The sequence below is a fragment of the Sitophilus oryzae genome, unplaced genomic scaffold (assembly GCF_002938485.1).
Source record: "Sitophilus oryzae breed Bouriz unplaced genomic scaffold, Soryzae_2.0 scaffold_376_pilon_pilon, whole genome shotgun sequence".
Lineage (NCBI taxonomy): Eukaryota > Metazoa > Arthropoda > Insecta > Coleoptera > Curculionidae > Sitophilus > Sitophilus oryzae.
This window is the reverse complement of record NW_022146947.1, coordinates 609,041-630,267: the sequence shown is the minus strand read 5'-3', so window position 1 is coordinate 630,267 and position 21,227 is coordinate 609,041. Positions and strand designations below refer to the sequence as shown.

The 21,227-nt window shown below is 32.2% G+C and overlaps 2 protein-coding genes across 3 annotated transcripts in view; one reads left to right on the top strand and one right to left on the bottom strand.

The window, feature by feature from the left end:
• Positions 1-523: 523 nt before the first annotated feature.
• On the top strand, positions 524-16,506 carry LOC115885152 (glutamate [NMDA] receptor subunit 1). Of its 2 annotated transcripts, none has more exons than XM_030903946.1 (15): positions 524-763; positions 1,977-2,099; positions 3,382-3,510; positions 4,756-4,950; positions 5,020-5,120; positions 5,187-5,360; positions 5,545-5,806; positions 10,109-10,319; positions 11,017-11,303; positions 11,979-12,213; positions 12,527-12,675; positions 12,743-12,900; positions 14,633-14,805; positions 15,516-15,769; positions 16,123-16,506. In XM_030903946.1, the coding sequence occupies exons 1-15, from the start codon at positions 602-604 to the stop codon at positions 16,369-16,371; spliced, it is 2,862 nt and encodes a 953-aa protein (XP_030759806.1). In that variant the 5' UTR covers positions 524-601; the 3' UTR covers positions 16,372-16,506. The 2 variants fall into 2 exon arrangements, with proteins under 2 accessions (XP_030759806.1, XP_030759804.1); XM_030903944.1 differs by having other exon boundaries at positions 11,011-11,303; positions 16,123-16,505.
• LOC115885154 (WW domain-binding protein 4) overlaps positions 16,505-21,227 on the bottom strand; it is a 19,709-nt gene continuing 14,986 nt past the window's right edge. The window contains exons 2-7 of the mRNA XM_030903948.1: positions 20,185-20,257; positions 19,702-19,806; positions 19,100-19,310; positions 18,914-19,040; positions 18,449-18,613; positions 16,505-17,635 (exon numbers count right to left, since the gene is read on the bottom strand). Coding sequence (XP_030759808.1) covers positions 17,434-17,635; positions 18,449-18,613; positions 18,914-19,040; positions 19,100-19,310; positions 19,702-19,806; positions 20,185-20,257 — 883 coding nt within the window. The 3' untranslated portion in view covers positions 16,505-17,433. The remainder of the gene's footprint in view (positions 17,636-18,448; positions 18,614-18,913; positions 19,041-19,099; positions 19,311-19,701; positions 19,807-20,184; positions 20,258-21,227) is intronic.

Here is a 21,227-nt window from a genome sequence, read left to right as displayed (position 1 = left end):
TATATTAGTCACTCGAAAAATACGTTTTTTTTTCGTTTTGTTCTTTGTTTATTGTATCTATTTTAATTGTAATTTGTATATCCGAATATGGATTGTTAATTTACCATTTCAAAAGTCTTTAATTATGAAGAAAAATAATAATATACGACATTAAAGTGTGATAAAAAATAATTAGGCAAATACGAGTTAGGTCAACACAAAATCAAGGCCCGCTTCAATATAAAAAATAAAACACCTAATATTTTACTCATTTTTAGAAATAAATTTCCATAACTTTATATCGTTGGAAAAAGTTAATCACCAGCATTTAAAAATGAACAGTTTAATTCATTTTAACGAGTTTTTTAAAAAGTTTTAAATAAGTTTTCTATAAGATAAATTTACCTGTGATTTGTTATGTTCAGATTGGCGATGCAACACGCGGTATTTTAATTTATAGAGACAAAAAACAATAAAAAATATATTTAATACGGTTCTGTAAGGGCGGAGACAAAACAGAATATAATATCTCCCTGTTGTGATCAGATGTCTTCAAGCTTCCCGGGTATCGCCGGTCCTGCAGGGTAAAACAATATTTGACGCTGCACATAGTTAAAGCGAAATGAAACACGAATGGTGGCTGTGTTTCGCGTTGGTTTGTGTAGTGGTGAAGGGGAAATATAGTCAAAGGGAAAGGGATTGGTCGCCTAATCCGACCACTTTTAACATCGGCGGTGTGTTGAGCACTAATGACAGTAAAGCTTTGTTTAAGGAAACTATAGATGTAAGTGCAGTGTAGTTGGTCCTCCATTCTTTTGATCAATTTTTTTTCAAATGTGTCCAAAAAGTGCAAAATAAAAAATATACAGGGTTGTTCACCACATACGACACGGAGTATTGTAGCTAAACGATTAGATTTTTACAAATTGTAAGTTTTGGGTTCTTTGAAGGACTATTGGGGCTACAATTTAAAAATATTTTTACAGAGGTACAGAATGTCCCACATAAATAAAAAATATCAAAGTATTATTTTTAGTTTCTACGATTAAAATAAAGGTAAATTTGATTAAGGTTTACCGCATTTTAATCTTACCGTTTTTTAAATATTTAGGTTTTTATCGAATACAGTAATAACTTTTTAATGCTTCAATTCTCTAGACGTCTTTAAGTTTTTAAAACCAAATATTGTACTGAAGTATTTCTATTTACTAAATTTCGTGTTGGTATAATAAAAATTATACTACTTTACTACTTTATAAAAAATTATTTTAAATAATTACTAGCTTTAACCGGCAATAACACCCTGTATATTTTATGAGAATCAGTTGCACAATTTAATTGTCTATCAAATTTAATTTTACCAATTTTTACCTATCTCTTCAAGTTTTCCTACAAAATGCATTTTGTTATAATTTAGACCTCGTTTATCAATATATCCATGGAATATTGACATTTTAGATGTTTTTAAAGCAACAAATGTATAAAATGTAGAGGTGCTAAAAACGATAATAGTACCAGCCCATTAATTTGTATTTAAATCTTTATAAAACAGTTTTTTCCGCCCAAATATTAATTAATTACATACCTGAAAATAAGAAAAATGCAGATGAACAGAAATCAGTTTATATTTAGAGATATTTAAAAAAAAATGACAAAGTTAATAAAGAGAAAAATGATATTTTTTTTACCTTTTCTGTTAATGATGAAATTCCCCTTAGAATATATAACACCCTCATTACATACGTTAGTTAATTATATTTTACTGTTACATATTTTACTTAATTAATTTAAAAGCAACAGAGTATTAACAATGTTAATATTACTTTACATATGATTATACCTTTACTAAAACACAATTGTTAAATTCATCATTAAAATAATTAAAAGAAATTGAAGGATATTACTTCATTTATGAAATATTAATTTATTTTAAATTATTTAGCGAATATTAATCTAATAAATATCTATTATAATAATTAACTAAATATATTTTCTAGCACCTCAACTTTGATTCAACATTTGTTCCCAAAGGAGTGACATATTACAACACTGCGATTTTAATGGATCCCAATCCAATCAGGACAGCTTTAAATGTTTGCAAATATCTCATATCGAAGCAGGTATATTTCTTAATTATATATTTTTTACCTTTTTTATTTTTTTATTTAAAAAAACGACATTTGGTATGTTAGTATATGACATAAATTAGGATTGATTGACGTATTCAATTATTTTCGGTCATTTCCTGTTTTACCGGTAATGACTACAACTTTTGATTTTTAAATAGCACCCCAGGTATTTTTTTACTATTAAATATATAATTATATGTAATATATATATATATATATATCTATATATATATATATATATATATATATATATATATATATATATATATATATATATATATATATATATATATATATATATATATATATATATATATATATATATATATATATATATATATATATATATATATATATATATATATATATATATATATATATATATAATTTTTACAATTTATATTCGACAGAAAATAACACTCTGAATAGAATGACATATTATATCTCAATTTTTGAAATTATAACTTGCGGTTCGTAATGAAAATTGTGCAATATGACATAAATCAGGATTGATTGACGTATTCAATTATTTTGGTACGGGGGCAAGGATTCCGGCAAGGGGAGGGGAGGGGGCTAGAGTCAAAACTTTACTCAAAGTACATACTCCAGAGTCGTTTGTGACAAAATAAATTAATAGTATCGTATTAACCGGTATTTTTTTTACTTTATTTGATAGAAAATTACATTCTCAATAGAATGACATATCATATAACAACTTTTAAGATTTTAGATTAAAAAAATAGCATTTTAAATATCAATCTAGTGTCATGGCCATAATTGCCACGAAATACCAAATATGTATACTAAATATACTCGAAATACCAAGTATGTTTTACCAAATTATTCGTAAAAAAATGGTTTTTTCAAGTCATGCTAATGTTTGAAAACCCTCGTTCCACTTGAAAAAATTGAGGTATGATTAAATATACGATTTGGGCATCTTTCACCGGCCAGGAAAACACACGAAAAACATTAGACGAACAGATCTATTTTTCCAAAGCTCCTTGATTAAAAATAAATGGTTTTAACACAGCCTACTCTAGATTGAAATTTGAGAATGTCAAGAGTTGATATATGATATGCCATTCTATTGTTGTAATCATTTCCGGTTCAACAGGAAGTGACCGAAAGTAATTGAATACGTCAATCAATCCCGATTTATGTCATATAATAACACACCAAATTTCGTTTTTTTATCTGAAAAAATAAAAAAGTACTTTTGAAAAACACTTATACACCGGTATAATTATAAAAAATAAATTTGTAATTTCAGGTGTACGCTGTTGTTGTGTCCCATCCTCTTACAGGAGACCTCTCACCTGCTGCTGTATCATACACCAGCGGTTTCTACCATATTCCCGTTATAGGCATTTCATCTAGAGATTCCGCTTTTTCCGATAAGGTAAATCGAATTATCTGTATCGTTGTTCTTTCCATTATAATTTACCGTAGAAACGTAGAATGGCCAGATCTTCAACGAATTATATAACTTTGAAAATATATATTTGCGGTATTTTCTTCGGTACCTTCACATAATTTCGATTATTTATTGTTGGAACTATCACCACTCTAATAGTAGGGGTGCCGAAGTGCGGATTTTGGATTTTATTCAAGCCACGTGAAATAACAAAGGGTGAGACACTTCCACAATACATGTACTTTCACAAAATGTACCTTCCGAATGGCATACCTTCAAAATTATTCTTCATCATTCATCAAAACAATTAAGAACAGGATGAATACGTTACTTAAAATTTAATGCGATGTAACCATATACTTAAAATTTAAGTCTATGGATGTAACAGTTGTCAATAACAAAATATGTTGAGATGGCGATCGCATATTGCCTATTACGAGCAACTTACTCTCGCTGTGCGATTTATTTCGTTCATTTGGCATAACTTGGATATTATACTAGTTAATTATTCATATAGTAAATGTAAAAAAATATTTGTTCATGTTTTTAAGTTTTGTCCATTGGATGCAACACTTTCTGACGTTTCGCGACTTTATTGTCACAGTTTTGTGCGTTCAGCATCAACATGCGTTCAGCATCAACATACCTGTGAAATAGAGTTCATTCTTTTTATAATGTGACATTGTGACATCCATGGAAAAATAATATTATTATTGTTTATTGCTTGCCAGTTACTCTAGTCAGCTCTAGGAGAGATATAGAAAATATACAGGGTGAGTCTTAAATAAGTGCAAATATTTTCAGGGGTGGTATATAAGGTGGTAAAAAGATGTTGAAAATCGTGCACTTTCTTTTAAATTTGCTTGTATATTTTTCGAAAACTTTTTAGAACTACTTGTTTACCGCAAATTTTCCCACGGTATAATTTCTTAATCTCTGATATTACCATAGTTACGGCTTTACTCCATGGTTACGGCACTAAAAGGGATGCAAGTACAGAAAAAAATTCGGTGGCTCTCAATTTTTTTTCAAAAAAAATCATTTTTTTTTAATTTTCAAACTTGAATAACCCTTTGCCTAATAATTTTGGACTTATTTGAAAAACGGTAGAGAGAAAATATGTTTCTTTTATCGAGATCTACCAGCCCTAAAAATATTTGCACTTATTTAAGACTCACCTTGTATATATCATGAAATTTATATTTTTTAATTGATAAACATTTGTTCTAGAATATCCATGTGTCATTTCTAAGAACAGTGCCGCCATATTCCCATCAGGCAGACGTCTGGGTAGAGATGCTTAAGCATTTTAATTACAAAAAAGTCATATTCATTCATAGTTCCGACACTGACGGCAGAGCTTTACTGGGGAGATTTCAAACCACCTCTCAAAGTCTGGAAGATGATATTGAAATCAAAGTCCAAGTGAGCAGAACAAAAATGTTTCTAAATAGAAGACACAACATCAGAAAAAAAAATTCTGGTTATTTTTAGGTAGAATCAGTTATAGAGTTTGAGACAGGCCTAGATAGCTTCAGAGAACAACTTTTGGAAATGAAGAACGCTCAAGCCAGGGTATACCTTATGTACGCAAAGTAAGTTTTCAATTATTTGTTTTTAGTCTCAAATGTCTTACAAATCTCATAAAATATATTTTTAAGTAAAAACGATGCAAAAGTAATATTCAGAGATGCAGCAGTGTTGAATATGACGGACACTGGCTATGCCTGGATTGTGACAGAGCAGGCTCTGGAAGCAGATAATGTTCCAGAAGGAATACTAGGTTTGAAGCTGGTTAATGCCACCAATGAAAAGGCTCATATCCGAGACAGTATGTGAGTATATTCTTAAATCATTTCGTTAAACACATATAAATTTGAAAGAAAATGGAAGACTACAAGAGTTTTGCATAGTTGCTTTATAGTCTCGGTATTGCAGATCAAACGCTAGTCTTGGTTTTTGTACAATACCAATTTGATCAAAAGATATAGAGAAATCTAATTTCATATTACTTTTTAGATACGTCTTAGCCTCAGCTCTGAGGGATATGAATCAAAGCAAGGAAATAACAGCCGCTCCGAAGGATTGTGACAACTCTGGATCGATTTGGGAGACTGGGAAGGACCTATTCAATTTCGTAAGGAAGCAAGTGCTGATCAACGGTGAAACAGGAAAAGTAGCCTTTGACGATCAAGGAGATCGGATTAACGCTGAGTACAACATTGTCAATATCCAGAGAAAGAAGAAGAAGGTTGTCGTTGGAAAACACTTTTTCAATCGGGTAAAAAATTGTTTGTAACCAGAGATATATGTACATAGAGCAAAATAAAACATTAATTCACCACAATACACGAAAACACTTGTTACAACAAATTGAGCGTTTATATAGGCGTTCGGTTGGTGCTGACCCAGCGTGGCAAAACTAGTCAGGCGAGTTAAAACCAACAAAGCGTAACTATTAATTACCAAGATTAGAGCAATAGGGGAACAGAGAACTGGAAGGAATTGGACCATTATCTCTACTCATTTTATCTTTCCATTTATTTATTTTGACGCTCTCATATGCATCTAATTGCCAGTAATTTGAGACTTCTTTGGTTAATTTTAAATTATTAATATCTATACAATGAACTTTATCAAAAATATGTAGAGCAACACAAGATTTGTCTGGTCTACCATATTATATCTGAACCATATGTTATGAGCTCCTAAGTTTGTCCAATTTATTTTTGATTACAATCTTTACATGAAATTTCAAAATACCCGGCCTGTTTAGTAAAGATGTTTTAACTTTAGGATTACTTAATAGTTGTTGTAATTTATTATTAGCGCTATACACAAGTTTATAATTGACATTCTTGAAAATTCTTTTTAAATCACGGGGTAACTTTCTATCAAACGGTATTGAAATATAGTTTGATGTATCTTTCATCAATATTGTTTTTAATTCGAAAGAAATAGAAGGTATAAGTGTGCGATTTTAATCTCTTTTGATTTTAAATATCTCTTTTGACGTTCGACATAATTCTTCTGTATATGATCCACCCATAGACTTAAAATAAAATATAGACTGAGCATCTCATTCATAAATAGCTGGAACATGCGGTCAGACAACGTCTTGTTATTGTTGTGTTATTGTTTTAGGTTATAACGAGTGCGACACGAGCGATAGATAGGTTGTCTCTGTCATAACGGTCGTTCCCTGACGACTCTGCCGAGAAACACAACACTGTCTTTCGTTTCTCAAGTACACCTGAACTCTCCGTATCATAGCCGGGTAACTTTTTTATTTTAATGAAGCTATAATTAAATTAAAAATATATCGTATTTAAATATTTTATTAAGATTTAGGACAGGTTTTTTGAATAAAAGTTTAGAAAAAAACGTCTTAGAGTCCAAAAAGGATAAAAATAATAAAATACACGTTATAGAAGAAATTTTATAATCGAAATTACGTAATTTTTGAAATTAATAATAAATTATTAATTTTAGTCAAACATTTACAACCCCTAATATTAATCAAAACAGGATCTATTTCACAGATATAATAGAATCGGCGACAGGGAGAGAAAAAAAATATGATTTTTGTAATTTTTTTTCTGGTTAAGTGACGTCTTATTATGTAAATTAGAGAAAACATAAATCTGTTCCATTAAAGCAAGGAAGGTGATAGGAAGTGGATAATATGAAAACTACATTTATTTAACTCGGTACTGTCTTTATTATACCGGGTGCGTTCCAAAAGTGGCCCATCCTCATAATTTTTTTATATTTTCAAATAAAAAATTACATAAATTAGGATTGATTGACTTTTTACATAAATTAGGATTGATTTTTGTATCTGAAAAAATAAAAAAGTTATAGGGGTGAGCCACTTTTGAGACGACCCGGTATCTTAAAAAATATTGTTTCATAATGTAATATCATTTTAAAATTCTTGTATGTTATTTTAGATTCTGAAGATAATTTTAGAATAAACCGGAATATATTTTTAATAAAAACATTATTAATTATTAACAGGGTTATAATTATGATTTTGTTACAATGTAAGTAAGTAAATAATGTAATGTAAGAGAAAAAATTCAGATTTTACATTTTACTAAAATATTATCTAAATAAGCGCCTTTCTACAACAACGCCACTGACTCCCAATGGGTAAATTGAGAGTTGCCTACCGGTCAAAAGTCGTTTCAAGACTTAAATGGATTATTTAAGTCAAATTTCTTGCAAATTTGGCACTGGCGAACCATATTTTATAGTTCTTGAACAGAAAAAGTCAATAAAATAAACACTTAAGCACTACAAGCTAAGAAAATGCGTTAATACAGCCGGGGAGATAGCGGCAACAAAGCTTTACCGCACACGTGCGACACGTACTACAAGGTAATAAATGAATGAATAGGCTCCCTCGCCTCTAATCGGTGTTGTCATATTGTAAAGAACTTATCCTTTTTAAACAGTATCCGACTTATAATTTAGTAGTATAAGGACTATTTAATACATCTCTGGAATATTAAAACCTACTTTATTAAACTGTAGTATTAATATCTCAATATATGTGTATAACAAGAAAAAAAATATTGATAATATTAAAGACGTGACAACATAGGCTGGATGAGGAAGGCTCGGTCGACTGTACCCAGAAGTAAACATGTGTACAAAAAAGGTTGTTTGTCCGCGTTGAGATGTAAATAGTGTAGTCTATATTTTATTTTAAGTCTATGGATCCACCATTCTTCTTTTTTACTTTCTGCAAGTAATTAACTCATGTTGCCTTAATCTGACGCTGTCGAGTTTTTCTAATGATATTTTTTTACTACTTTCATCGGCTGCTCTATACGTACAATCCTGGGAGGCCCTACATGCAACGACTTGATCTGCATGCCAAATCGAGCGGGTCGCTCTCAGGAGTTGGGTAAAGCTGGTGTGTGGCCAAAGGAAATATATATTATATTTCAGAAATCTGCGTAAGGCTTAGCCCGATCCGGTCGTATTAAGCCACACCCAAAATTCCAAACATACGTGCTTTGATTAAGGTTTGCAGAGCTTCAGCATTTGCGATAAAATAGCGAGCAATTTATTACAAAACCATATAAATTATATATCACTGTATTCACAAAACTTCAATCTATTTCCGTATTGTAACGGAATTTTGAAGTATGTCTTTATTTTCGAGAAAATTTAGTCCAAACATAAGGAATATTTTGTTCATGCATTACAACCTTTAAAATTTTAAAAATAAAGTAGTTGTCTTAAAATGTACTACAATACGGATATAGTATAATCATGGTATAATCCTTTATCTTTAATTTCCTTCTTCATTTGTGTAAAAATAGCTAGCCAGTTTTACATAAAACATTAAATGCCGAACGCTTATTTTGCTACTTTTTCGGACTAGTAAAATGGACTCTTAAGACCATATCGATAGTGATCGATCAACGTTAATTTTTGAAGACTGTGTTAGTGGCGCGGCCTTTGGCGTCTAACCCGAACCACCCCGAACTATGAGCGCATTATCGATATAGTAGGTTGCATTCATACCTATATTCTGGCGCCAAAATTTAAAATTTGTATATTTGAACCGAATCTTAATATTACAAATTTATAATAAGAAATCTTCGTAGTTTTTTTAGATTATTTTGTTGACAACGAAAATTTATTATTAGACTTTAACGCATTAAAACCTATATATAAAATACTGTGTAGGAACATAATAATTTATTTAACTCCATACTCCTTGCTCAGTATCTTTTTTATCTAACTTGGTTGGGAGTGAACAGGGAAGCACGGTTGGGAGCTCGCACAGAGTATCAGTAGGTATCCCGTAGGTATTCAATGTTTTTGATAGTCTTTATTCTCTAAAAAGAACCTAGCAGTTGAAGAAAATAATTTGTAATACCGGTAATAATACCAGGTATAATACCTAGTCGTTTCATAGGTATCAGAAAAGAATGTGATGTTTTAAATTAAAAAAATTAAATTAGCAATGTACGATTATTATTTGCACTCACTATTACTATTAGGTATCTTAAAATAATTACCGAGATAAAACTAACCTTTAAACGAAACGTTTTGTCTGGGTCTCAACCACAAAAAAAATTACAAAAATGCCGAATAATCGTGGAATCTGAAATAATCAATAATGACAATAATCTTCTCTTCTGACAAGCTAAAAGAACAGGCACATTCAGTTAAAAACAATTTATTACTCCGATTTGCTCCGATTATCAACAGATTTTAGTTATCTCCTTCTAGAACTAAGAAATAGAAAAAGCTGCTGATCTAATTAAATCACAATCTAATTAATCCTGTCAAATGTTTAACTTGCAAAGTTGAAAACTTCCTTTTTTGACCGCTTAAACACTATGCGCGTCTGGGATGCGCGGTGACAAAATAAACTTGTCTACGAAATGCCCTATTCCACAAGCCCTCTTACTTTAGTTATTAGTTTCTCTCTGCCTTTTAAGACTCCCCTACTACCTATTCCTATACAGATTATATATACAGTCTGCATAAGCAATGATATCTTGAATTTTTTTTCTATTTAAATGTTTACACTTTGTATATCCTTTTATTTTTTTAGGAAACAAATAAAATGCATTTGACAGTTGACGAGAAGATAATCATGTGGCCTGGCAGGAAAAACGTAAAGCCTGAGGGTTTCATGATTCCCACCCACCTGAAAGTGCTAACGATCGAGGAAAAACCGTTTGTTTACGTGAGGAAATTGGAAGGTTTAGGCACGTGCGGTGAGGAGGAGATACCCTGTCCCCATTTTAATGAGACACACGACAGTAAGTCGATATTGCTTAATTTAGAAACATATAATAATGACGCCATTGAGAGAATACTCATACGCCATAACTTTATATGTATAGGGTGATTCATGTCGATGCAAGTTAAACGTTTATGGAGAACCGGTGACAGGATTTTTTTGAAAATTTGGGTTTTTATATACCGTGTGCGTCTCAAAAGTGGCTGACCCCTATAACTTTTTTTATTTTTTCAGATAAAATAATGAGATTTGATATGTTAGTATATGATATAAATTAGGATTGATTGACATATTCAATTGTTTTCGGTCACTTCCGGTTTTACCGGAAATTACTACAACTTTTGATTTTTAAATGTCACCATTGGTATTCTTTTACTTTATTTGATAGAAAATGACACTTTTATCTCCGAAACTATTGAAGTTAGGTATAGGTTAGTATAATAGAAAAACTATGAGATATGAAAGTAGTTTCCAACAATCTAATAATATACTGGGGTGTTCCATTTAAAATAACAAAGATGCTACCACTTTTAGTATGAAACGAGAACACTGTAAACGTAAAGCTGAAAATAATTTAGACAGATGAAGCGGATGCCTTTATGCAAAACTCCAAACTTTCAAAAAAATCCTATCACCGGTTCTCTACAAACGTCTGACCCACCATGGTTGTGAATCACCCTGTATTATTATTTTGACTCTACTTTATTTAGTTACAGCCAAGTACTGTTGCAAGGGCTACTGTATGGACCTCCTAAAGGAACTTTCCAGAAAGATCAATTTTACCTACAGTCTAGCCTTATCACCTGACGGTCAATTCGGCAACTACCTCATTAAAAACACGTCGGGCAGTGGCAAGAAAGAATGGACAGGTCTGATTGGAGAACTGGTCAGTGAAAGGGCTGACATGATAGTTGCTCCGTTGACCATCAACCCAGAAAGGGCCGAATTTATCGAGTTTAGCAAACCGTTCAAATACCAAGGCATTACTATATTAGAAAAGAAGGTATAGAAAAATCAATAGACGTTGACATGCACGTCATCAAAATATTTGACAAATACACGTCGCAATGTTGCCAGGGCTACTTTTTTGATTCAATTTCCAAATAAAATTCGTAATTTTGTCACCGATTTTTCTCTTCAGTTTTAGACACAATATATACAGTCACCGGCACGAACAGACACCTTAAAATTTTGATTTAATTTTAAAGTTTAATATCCGGGTGCGTCTCAAAAGTGGCTTACCGCTATAGCTTTTTTATTTTTTCAAATAAAAAAACGAGATTTGGTATGTTAGTATATGACATAAATTTGGATTGATTGAGGTATTCAGTTCTTTTCGGTCACTTCCTGTTTCACCGGAAATGACCACAACTTTTGATTTTTAAATGGTACCCTTGGTATTTTTTTACTTTATTCGATAGAAAACGATACTCTGAATAAAACGACATATCATATGTCAATTTGTTGGCCCGATTTTGATGTTTTTTTAGCAATTAGTAGCTAAATTATTTGACTTTTTAGTATATATAAATAATAATAATAATTTTTTATTTATTAGAAATTTAATTTGGCAATACTTTCGACTTCATTGAGATATGCACGCCAACTTTTATTGACCTCTCTATATGGTGCAACCACCAAAAAATATTTTTTTTATCGAAATATGATCTTTTTGTAGCCATCCAGGTCCTCAACTTTGGTATCATTTTTGCAACCGTTTAGCAACACATTATGGATTCTTGTAATGGTCTCAGTACATGTAGTAGCACTAGTCCTGTACCTTCTGGACAGGTTCTCACCTTTTGGAAGGTTTAAACTGGCTAACACCGACGGTACTGAAGAAGATGCTTTGAACCTTTCCAGTGCCATTTGGTTTGCTTGGGGTGTACTTCTGAACAGCGGAATTGGTGAAGGTACTGCTCATTAATATATAATTCAATATACAATAAACATATTAAAGTACCATACAATCGAAAAAAAACGGCGTCAAAGACGACTGGGGAATAACAATCGATGATAATTTTGGCGAGGTCAAGCCCTATACGTCACTCACTTAGCCAGTACTCTTGTTTATTTTTTAATGACGCTTACTGCCAGTTGGTCTTAAGAAGATTTTAATTTAATTTTATATTGAGTAAAAATGATTTTCAAATGATGTATATGGTGATCCTCTCCTGATCTGTAGGTTAGCATAAATCATTTCTCTAAAATTAAAACGGATTTTAGGAACTCCTAGAAGTTTCTCAGCAAGAGTCCTAGGAATGGTGTGGGCTGGTTTTGCCATGATCATCGTAGCCTCCTACACTGCCAACTTGGCGGCCTTCCTAGTGTTGGAAAGACCCAAAACGAAACTGACTGGTATCAATGATGCTAGAGTATGTAAAAAATCATGTTTTTTCCTTTAAATTAAATTGATTATGAATAATATTGTTTCATTTTTAGCTTAGGAACACCATGGAGAATCTGACTTGCGCCACAGTTAAAGGATCCGCTGTTGATATGTATTTTAGAAGACAAGTTGAATTGTCCAATATGTATCGTACTATGGAAGCTAATAATTATGATACAGCTGAAAAAGCTATTGCTGATGTCAAGGATGGGTAATAATTGTTTATTTTTTTAAACGTCACAAAAGTAATAATTTTTGCAACGTGATTGACATTATCAAAAAATCATTTTTTGAAGCATAGGCATAAAAGTAAAGCACTTTTACGCCAAAAGCTTGATTTTCATGCATCCGTTATCCGACGATACGATGGTACGATATTAATTTTATTGGTTGATTTTAAAGACTTCGATTGGTTAACCGTTTCTAACCAATCAAAGTCTTTATACTTGAGTCTATACTAATATATAAAATCCCTAAGTGACTGAAATACTGATTAATCACGATCCTGCTCAAACCACTCAACGTAAGAAGCTCAATTTGTTCAATACAAGTTGATTCTAGGGTGTAGAGGTTCGATAAGAAGGGATTTTACGAAATTCCAGTTCCAAGAGGGTGAAACCATAAAATCGTGAAACAACCCCTCAAATATTACAATATTTTTTATTTAAAAAACGGTCAAGTTTCCGAAAAAACGCTTAAACACGTATATTTTATTTTGTTTTTTTACATATTTTAAGATTTTTTAAAAATGTATACAGGGTGTTTCGAAAAATCTGGTCATTGATTAATCACGATCCTGCTTAAAGCGCTTGACGAAAAAAGCTGAATTTTGGAAAACAGATTGACTTTAGGGTGTAGAGGTTCGATAAGAAGGGATTTTTCGAAACTCGAGTGAAACTATCCCTCAAATATTACAATATTTTTATTTAAAAACCGGTGAGTTTTTCGGAAAAACCCTTAAACACGTATATTTTATTTTGTTGTTTTACATATTTTAAGATTTTTTATAAATTTATACAGGGTGTTTCATAAAATATGACCATTGAGTAATCACGATTCTGCTTAAACTGCTTGACGTTTAAAGCTGATTTTTGGCAAACGGATTGACTGTGGGGTGTAGAGGTTCGATAAGGAGGGGTTTCTCAAATCTCAAATTCGAAAAAGGTGAAAACGCCCCTCAAATATTACAATATGTGTTATTTAAAAAATGGTTAGTCTTTCGGGAAACGCTTGGACAAGCATAATTTATTTGTTTTTTTTTACATATTTTGAAATTTTTTAAAAAAATCATACAGGGTGTTCCAAAAAGTTGGGTAATTTCTTAACCACGATTCTGCTTAAACTACTTGACCTAAAAAGCTTATTTTTGCCAAACGGATTTTTCGAAAGTCAAATTCCAACGAGATGAAACTACCCCTCAAATATTACCAAGTTATATAATAATATCGCCATATTGTTTTTTCTCATGCTGACATAAATGTGAGAAAATTTTATCCAGTTTGTATGTTAATGGAAATTCTTGCTTTGCTTTATCATCACCATTACAAATGATTAAATGCTAGTTCAACCAATAAAATTAATATCGTATCATCGTATCGTTTTACAACGGCTGCATGAAAATCAAGCTTAAGCCATAGGCTTAAGCCCAAGCCATGCCTTAGCACAGAAGTACGAAAATATATTATTAAACTGACACAAAGTGTCAAATTCAACGAGTGTAACCATAGTTTCTCGATTTACAATTACTTACAAGGTATTAGGTACTTTTAAATATTTTTATATTATGTGCAACGTTTGAAAAAAAATATTTGTAACCTTTAAAAAATATAATGTTCTATTCAGAGTAAAAATATCAAACGTATAGCCTGGCTACAAAAAGTACATTTTTTACTCCTACTAAAACACTATACCTATTTTTAAGTAGGAATTTTATACTTTTACAGAAATCTTATGGCATTTATATGGGACAGTTCACGGTTAGAATTTGAAGCTGCCCAAGATTGTGAATTGGTCACAGCTGGAGAATTATTTGGTAGATCTGGATATGGTATAGGACTACAGAAAGGATCACCATGGGCTGATGACGTTACATTAGCGATTTTAGATTTTCACGAAGGTATGTATAGGAAAATCAATATAAGTTGGCGTGCCCGTCATTAAAATATCTGACAAATGCATGTTGCAATGTTGCCACGGATACCTCACTTATACCTCATAGACGCACCCGGTATAATAGGTCCAATTTTTTTTATTTACATTATTATTGTCTATAATTATTACATAATCACATTCTACCTAAATCAAGTTATTAGCAATGTCGATTAGCCTTTTATTATTATTAGTTTTTGTGAGATTCTATTCACGAGTCCGTGAACTGATATCGGGCGCAACTGAAACACGCTCAAAGATCTATGTATTTTCAATAAAAGCCGGAAAACTTACGCAACAATATCTATTTTTACTTCTGATGGTCTCTTTCCTGTTCAAAATAATTGAGCAGAAACGATACAAGTTGCTGATTCCGACTATTTAGCACAGTTTCATATATACACAACGCTGTTTTAATTTCAAATTTGTCAAAAAGTGCCCTCTTAAGTTTCAAACGAATTTGTCTTTATCAGAAAATATTTTTTTTTGATGACGTGCAGACCACTTTTATTGATTTCTCTATAAGAACATAAAGACTGAACTTTCGCACTGAAAAAAATAAAAAAATCTATTGATTACGATCTTAATTTTTACTCTTTGCTTTTTTTATTTGAAATAAATGGTAATCGGACTTCTTGCATACCTTGTAAATTACTAAGATATCTTTTCGATTGGTAGGTGGCTTTATGGAGAGCCTGGATAACAAATGGATCCTGCAAGGAAACACCCAGCAATGTGAACAATTTGAAAAGACTCCAAATACTCTAGGTTTGAAAAATATGGCGGGGGTGTTTATTTTGGTGGGTGCCGGTATCATAGGAGGCATGGGCTTGATAGTTATAGAGATGGTGTACAAAAAACATCAAATGAAGAAACAGAAACGGATGGAATTGGCCAGACATGCTGCTGATAAGTGGAGGGGATGTGTTGAGGTAAATATATACAGGGTGTTACTGAATCAGTGTTCGATATTTCACTGGGTGATTCGAAAATGCTTCGTTTTCGAGATACAGGGTGTCAAAGTTTTGAGAAAAAACTCGTTTTTAAGGTTCTGTACCTCAAAAGGTAAAAGCGAAACCCTTATAGGATTAATGTGTTCTGTCTGTAAAAGAGTATTATATCTCTGGTCTTATATCTATGATCGAAATTCTACCAACACTCGCTGACACAGATTGTAATTTTTTGCATCTCTATGTTAAATACCGGATAAGTCTCACCGGTATTAAAGAAAATAATGTTAGTGGGTAAAATTTAGAGAAAAATAAATATTTTCTCATACTTCTAGAAACGAAAAACCCTAAGAGCTTCCTCTGGACTACAACGACGTATCAAATCAAACGGTGTAAATGAAGCCGTCACAATATCCCACGTAGTGGACAAGTTCCAGAGAGTAGGCCAACTGACAGGCCCAGAAAGAGCCTGGCCCGGCGACACTGACATAAGACAGAGGCGTACCGAAGAAGGCGGTGGTCCGCAGCCTATACCTAGGTATTTGCCTGGGTATACCTGGGACGTATCCCACCTCGTTGTTTAAACCTAGTCGTTGTTGTGGCCTCGTTTTTATTCATTTGTTATCGTTTATTATGAAATATTTAGATAGTTTAATTGTTGTAAGCAATGTTAGGGTTAAGGGAAAATATATTAAAAAATAAAACTACATAGATTTTGTTTTATTATAATTTTTTTAATTTATAGTCTGTCCAACGACTCGGGAAACATTTCGACAGTCGACATCCAAAAAATGACAGAAAATAGAATTTGCCTGTGAATTAAAATGACAGTCACAAATGTCAGTGTCAGAGATCTTCCCTTTGTATAGACTTCTTAATTATTGTTTATTAAGGGAGATTTAGACAAAATTTTCAAGGTAACAAAGAAATAACGAAAGAAATTTCATTTATTTTTCGCAACATGGCTGTATGAAGAATAAAAACATGTATGTTCAATTATTTGACAAATACAGTGTATTTTTAAGGTTTCAGGTATTAATACTTTAATCATTACGTTTATCTATGAATATGATTAAACTTTAATATTTCATTCAGAAGCTCAAAATTCGTGGAATATATTAGTGGTTGCAATTATTCATTTATATGATCGAAAGAAAACTGCGTCAACCATGGCTATGAAATGAAGATCGCTGTCATTTGGTACGTAAAATTACAAGCCAACTGGACACCGGTTTTTTTTTCGTTCATATAGTACTTGATATTATACTTAAGAATTTACGCTCATTCGCAATGTCTAAAAAACATAAAATTATTAACAGCTTGGGGGAGTCAGGAGTCAATTGTATTCATAGAGAAAGCCTAATAAATTAGCTTATAAAATACTAAAATTTTTGTTTCTAACCACGATTTCTCTTGATGAATGATGATCAAAGGCCAGAATTACATTACTGTCAAATTTTAAAGCATAATTAGTGGAAAAAGTTACAGTTTGTTAACTTTTTTAACCACTAATTTTGACCTTCTCAATGCTTACCAAACCAAATTAGAAGAACAAACTACGCTAATTAAAACCACTAATTTATTCCAATAATTTCGAGGTTTCGAATGAGGCTTAAGTCTGTATGATATAAATTAACTTATTTAATTTAATCAACATCTAATCTCTGCCTGGTATTTCTTTTTGCTCCCGCGGAAAATTTCCTTTTCTTAAAACTACTTGGTCCCTGATCATTGCCCACACTCTCGATAACCTTCTCTTTGAATTCTTTTACCACTGGCTCTGGCTCAACCACAACCGGACAGTCCAGGTACTCTGGTTGCTCTGGCAATTGCAAGTCTAGTGGAGCACTGTAAAGTATGGTTTGTTCAATATTTTAACATTACGTCACTTATTGGCCTATATTTTGTACAAAATTAGTACAAAACTGTGGACCGCACAAAACTTGTGATTATATTGGAAACACGTACAATTTTTAATGCGCTTGCGCAAAACAAGGTCATCGGAGTAGACAAATCTATTGAAGGCTTCGTAAGTGCAATAAAGAAAGTATGAAAATAGCACGTGATGATGTTAACATGGTTAGCGAAACGCGCGTCCAATGTAAAAATGTTTTGGTGTATTGTGGTGATTTAGTGTTTTATTTTGATGTGTAACACCAAAGGTTCCAACTCTCAACTGTAATGTGATGATCTTGGAGACACCCTTTCTAATGCTAATCTTAAAGCATTGATATATCTAAGTAAGTATACAGGGTGAGTCTTAAATAAGTGCAAATTTTTTCAGAGCTGCTAGATCTAAAAAAACATATTTCTTCTTTACCGTTTTTCAATTAAGTCCAAAATAACCGACATATTTTACTTTGGAAATTTCAAGAAAACAAAATTACTTTTCGTTTAAATTTTAAGAAACTGGATCTTTTCTGTTTTTTTTCTTGTAAATTTAATCAACTACCGATGTTGCCATATTATGAATATATTATGTTTTTTTTAATTAAAAATAAAAAAAAAATCACGAAAAAAACCTCATAGACGTGTTTCTGGGACCGAAATATACTACTCCTAAAAATATTTGTACTTATTTAAGACTGACCCTGTATATGATCTACAGTAATAACTGTATTATCTAAATGAAGATCATCAAAATAATAAATGGAAACTTACACTTCTTTAACAGACTGCCACTTGCCATAGGCATCATTTTTGCCCTCGTCCAGCAAAGGGCCATAAGTCGGAGGAGGTGTTTCTTCCTTAACTCTTCTCGCTTTCAATTTTTCTCTCTCTAATTTGGCTCTTCGTTCTTCATCGTCGTGGTTTTGTTCTTGTATCCTGGTTTTAAGAAATTAATGAAATATAATCTGTGTTTAAATATAATGCTCCATTCCTGCTTCCATGCTTAAAATTTTACAGGAAGCAAAGCTGATTCCAAATAATATATCGAAAAATAAAAATTTTCGTCAGATAAATATTGTTTCTTTGTTTCATTTGCATTAAATTACTTAAAATACTATTGATTTAAAGATTTCCTATAAAAGTCCAAGACTTGTAAGTCTTGAAGCAAGGGCAAGACCAATAAAGTCTTGGTTTTGGTCTTGCATTTGCACATCACTATTTATAAATGAATGTTACCTTAATAAAGCTTCCTTTCTCCTAAAACTTTCGACTTCTTTCACCTGTTTGGATGTTTCTTTTAAACTTTCCTCCCTTTGTTCTTTTACAGATAAAAATCCTTCAGGAGGTGCTGTCCAGACGGTCTCTAAAATAGGACAAAGCATTGTTTAAAGTGTTATAGAGTAAACAAAATTATTCTATCACCGTTTGTTAGAGTGTTCCAATAGTAGCTCTTCCCATCTTTGGCTACCAGTTCCTTCCAAATTTTTCTAACTCCGCTAGCAATTTCCAACTGTTCATCTTTCAGCCTTTGGTTGATAGCGATAGATGTTAAATCCGCAGCTGTGTTTTGTTGTACGTCTTTTTGGTAGGCTTGCATTGCGGCAAGCTCCATCGCTTTAATAGCTGCATCCATCTAAAGAGGTAAATTTGGAAATGCATAGTACCGTATGATCGAAAAAATACGTCGTCACAAACGGCAGGAGAATGACAATCGAAGATAATTTTAGGGATGTCAATCTCTAGACGTCTTTTACTAAAAATTGACATAAAACTTGTCAAAAATTAACACTAATTATAGAAAGGTTAGAAAGGATAGAACGTTTCCAGACACACAAACCTATTGCCAAAAAAAGTTTTCTCGAAGTTTGAAGTACGCCATTTATAAATGACTTTTACTCAATATAAAAGTATGGTCTAAGGCTTGACCTCGCTAAAATTACCATCAATTGTCATTTCTGAGCCGTCTTTGACGACGTTTTTTTTCGTATGGTATAAATTCTTATTTATTACAATATTCTACATACCTTATTTGAATCCCTTTGTTCTTTTGCACTGTTTTTACTGATGGTGTTGAGTCGTTTCTTAACATTTTCCTTATGTCGTCGGCCATTTTCATGAAAATCTCTGCTCTAAGAAAATAACAAAGTAAAAAAGATGATTCGTATTAGAAAACACCCTATACAAGGTGTTCCTTAATGACATGCTAAACTTTGAGGAGGTGATTTTAAATAAAAAAATTTCATCCAAATATTGACATTCGTTCAGAAATAATTTGAAAAAATCTAAATAAAAATAAAAATTCTTCATTCTACATTTATACCAACTTTTTTTACATATTTTTATTTGCAGAATATGTTGCCGAAGCTTCCCGATTACAAAATTCGGATCACCTTGTATACTATCAATTAAAATACTAAAAGACAACCTCTATAATGTAATTTAGAATAATTAGTTTGAAAAGATTCCACAATTAAAAAATAAAATAAAATTATTTTTTTTCCACTTACTGGTTTATTGTCGGCTATCCAGCACTTGCAAAAGTCACAGTATTTCCTGTCCTGGGATTTCCAATAGTCCGCCCTGTCGTAATTTACAAAAAGAACAACAATTAAAGTAAAATAATACGTTTCAACCAAACGAAAACCCGACAAAAGCAAAATAAACACAATCCATATGTTCAACGAGCGGATTTATATAACGGATCAATACTGAAACTCCAAACAAATCATCGAGATTTGTGTTAACAGTAAAGAAAATAAACCGTAGACTTTTAAAAGTTTACTTTCTCTCATGATTGATTAGTTAATTCGAAAATTGGAATATTATACCGTGTGTCGCATTCAAAGTAGAGATGTGTAGGTCTGGTATTTCGAAAGAGTCGGGTCCGGAGTTACATGAAGCTACATGGACCTATACCCAAGTTCAAGTTCTGCCGGATCTGTAGGTAGAGATTCCTAGAGGTGGCTCTCGGCTTGATCTACTGTAACCGTCTCAGATCTATTGTGGTCCTCTTCTGATCCTTAGATTATATTCTTCAGTCCTATCCTTTTCACAAAGTTTGGCAACTTGGAGACTGAACCCTCCATGTAGCTTCCTGGCAATGGCTTATCATTGTCTATTATCGAGAACCGCAAATTTGCCATTTCTTCTTCAGATTGGTAGAACCTACACATAGTCACAGACATAGCTTCGTCTGTCAATCTCATCAGCCTCTGCATCAGCTTACAATGCCCTGTTAGTGAGCCACTACAACTTTCACTGTAGTGGGTCTACTAACAGGAACAGGGCATTGTAAGCTGAATATTTATATACAAGGTCCGGCAATAGTGCGTCGGGCATCTGTAGCTCCTAGAATAAAAAAACTTGAGAATTTTGTTTAAGTGCAAACCTAAAGTATGTACCAGGATGTATTTCAGGAAAATATTTTAACTTCTATAGGGTCGCTCAAAAAAGTGTGAGTGGACCTGGATGATTTTTTTTAAATTTAAAAACACCCCGTTTATTATTGCATTTTTGGCTTCCTTTCAGATCACTTTACATAACCCTAAGA